The 2638-nt window shown below is 39.7% G+C and overlaps 1 protein-coding gene across 1 annotated transcript in view; it reads right to left on the bottom strand.

The window, feature by feature from the left end:
• Positions 1-825: 825 nt before the first annotated feature.
• Positions 826-2638, bottom strand: part of LOC105291992 (olfactory receptor 1E5-like) — a 5904-nt gene continuing 4091 nt past the window's right edge. The window contains exon 2 of the mRNA XM_011360062.2: positions 826-870. Within this exon, the coding sequence (XP_011358364.2) occupies positions 826-870 (45 nt within the window). The remainder of the gene's footprint in view (positions 871-2638) is intronic.

Below are 2638 nucleotides of genomic sequence, written 5' to 3'. Positions count from 1 at the left end.
GGCCGGCATCGTGCCTTCTCCACCTGCGGGGCCCACCTGGTGGTGGTGTCGCTTTTCTTCGGCTCTGTCCTCTCTGTCTATTTCCGGCCGTCATCTGCCTACTCGGCCCGCTACAACCGCCTGGCCAGCGTGGTCTATGCAGTGGTCACACCGACTTTGAACCCTTTCATCTACAGCCTCCGCAACAAAGAGGTCAAGGGCGCCCTAAAAAGGGGGCTCAGATGTAGAGCTGCATCCCAAGAGGTATGAGAGTAGGTCTGGATTCACTGGCGTTTCAATAATAATAATGATGATGATGATGAGCAGGTCTGGATTCACTGGCGTTTCAATAATGATGATGATGATGATGATGATGATGATGATGATGATGATGATGGTGATGATGATGATAACGATTATAAAAGACCTCCCCCTTAAGCTTTTCAAAGCACTAGCAATTTTGATCCTACAATGTCTTATTACTTGTTAAATTAAAAATTAGATCTGAAGCAAATGTGACAAAGTGTTTATTCATAGGGATGGGTGCATAGCAATAAGCTAAAACCATTTCTGAAGTGTCTGAATGTTTGAAAGAGTCCACTTTTAAATTTTGGAAAAATAAACAGGAGTAGGGAATGAGTCTTGTAGCTCATGGGAGAAGGAGTAGGAAGAGTGTAACTAGCAGCAAACAGGTGATGGAGAGGGAACTTGGGAAACAGTGTAGGTTGAAGAAGGTTTTTTAAGTTTTGGGGGGGTTTTTTGTTTGTTTGTTTGTTTTAAAGATGTGCTGCAGTGTAGCCCACACCCTTGAAGATACCTTTTCTGGAAACTTCAGGAAAGATCCAGTTATTTGTTAAGTATTAAAAAAAATTTTATTCTATTGCCTAAACACTATACCCACGATTTTCATGTTAAGAATTCAAAATAAAGATAAAGATAAAATTCTCCCTATCTCCCAATCTAACCTCCATTCCCATCCCAGTTATTAGTTCAATACCATCCCTCAAGGGCGTGCTCACTTTCACGCTCTCTCTCCCCGCTCTGCCAACCCCAGTTTTCAGACATCAATAGTATCATTCTTCACATATTATTCTTCAATTTCCCTTTTTCATGAAACCATTTATCTAGGATATCTTTTCTTATTACTGCAAATAGAATTTCTTCATTTTTAACTTCATGGTATAGAACCCTATACTGTGATGTTTCACAGTTTACCATTCCTTTATTGATAAATACTTATGCTCTTCCAAGATTTCACTGATACAATGATGTAATGATATCATTGTAATAAAAATAATAAAAGATAACATTTCACAAGGAATTATCATGTGCCAGGCACTGTCGTAAGTACTCTACACTTAGGTCTAGTTTAAACCTCGCAAGATTCCCAGAGGAAGACACCATTATTATTCTTATTGCATAGAGAGGAAACAGGCTTAGAAAAACTGAGCAGCTTCTCCAAAGTCATAGGACTGTTCATCTTCTTCGATGATTTGTAGCCTATATAATTTTTTCATCTTATTGAGCAAATTTTAGTAACATATAATTTTCTAAAATATAATTTTGTCCATGTTTTCTGGCTTAAAGTTGTATGTAGTTGTTGCAAGATTCTCAAAATGAGAGACAGGACATGGAGGCTATAAGCAGGAAGCAGCGTTTATTGATGCTGGCACCGGCTCAGCAGATTCTTAGCCAAAGGCTGAGCCCCAATTGTACAGGCAGTTTTATACAGTCTTGTCATCCCTACACAGCTACAGAGAAAAGGAAGAACATTAATTGGTTGACAAGCTATGAAAAAACAGATGTTAACTGGAGAGTCCTTGAGGTAGGGGGAGGGAAGTCAGGAAAGAGCTCGATCGAGCAGGAAATGGCCAGGGAGGGTCAGGCTGCCGCATAGTATTCTCATAATCTTAAATTGCCTCTTTAGCTATTAATTTTGCTCCTTTTTCATTCTTAGAGGTCTTTATTTATGCTTTTTCTCTTATTTGGCTTGTTTTATATGCCAACATTTTATCTGTTATATTACTATTTCCCAACAACCAATATTTAATTTGTTACTATTACTCTATTATTTCTTGGTTTTCAACTCCACTAATTTTTCACTTTCCTATTTATTAATTCCCTCCTATTTTCTTTATGTTGATTTTGTTATATTTTTTCTAGAATCTTGAGGCTTATGTATCCTCTCTACTTCAGGAGAGGGGTATCTCTAATGTCCACTGTTGATGGAACCTATATCTCCTAGCGTGAACAATACATATTTTTCTTTTGAGAAGGGAGCTGATGGCCTTCTCAGGGCTCTCTGGCTGTGCTGATTCTCTTAGACTCAATCATGTCTTCCATCTGGTTCTGGGCTCTGACTTTAGCTGCTGCTACAGGGTCCTTATTATGATAGTCTCTGGAAACACACCAGCCCTCAGCTCCTAGCTACTGTCTGGGCCCCAATGGTGCATCTGAGAACTTTTCAGATCTTCATGAACCAAGGTGGTTGAGAAAATTCATGTTTGCATGCATGTGGAAATAGAGGTGCACTTTTAGATGCTCTTACCTAGATCAGCGCTGCCATGAAGTGGCTGCCCCATGTACTGGTGGGTTCTTCTGCAAAGCTGCCTTCTCTCAGAGTACCAGCCAACAAGTAGGGAAAGCTCACTGTGTCTTC

Source organism: Pteropus vampyrus, unplaced genomic scaffold (genome assembly GCF_000151845.1).
Source record: "Pteropus vampyrus isolate Shadow unplaced genomic scaffold, Pvam_2.0 Scaffold50, whole genome shotgun sequence".
NCBI classification, from domain to species: domain Eukaryota; kingdom Metazoa; phylum Chordata; class Mammalia; order Chiroptera; family Pteropodidae; genus Pteropus; species Pteropus vampyrus.
Note: the sequence above shows the minus strand (reverse complement) of the source record. Positions and strands in the feature narration are given on the sequence as shown.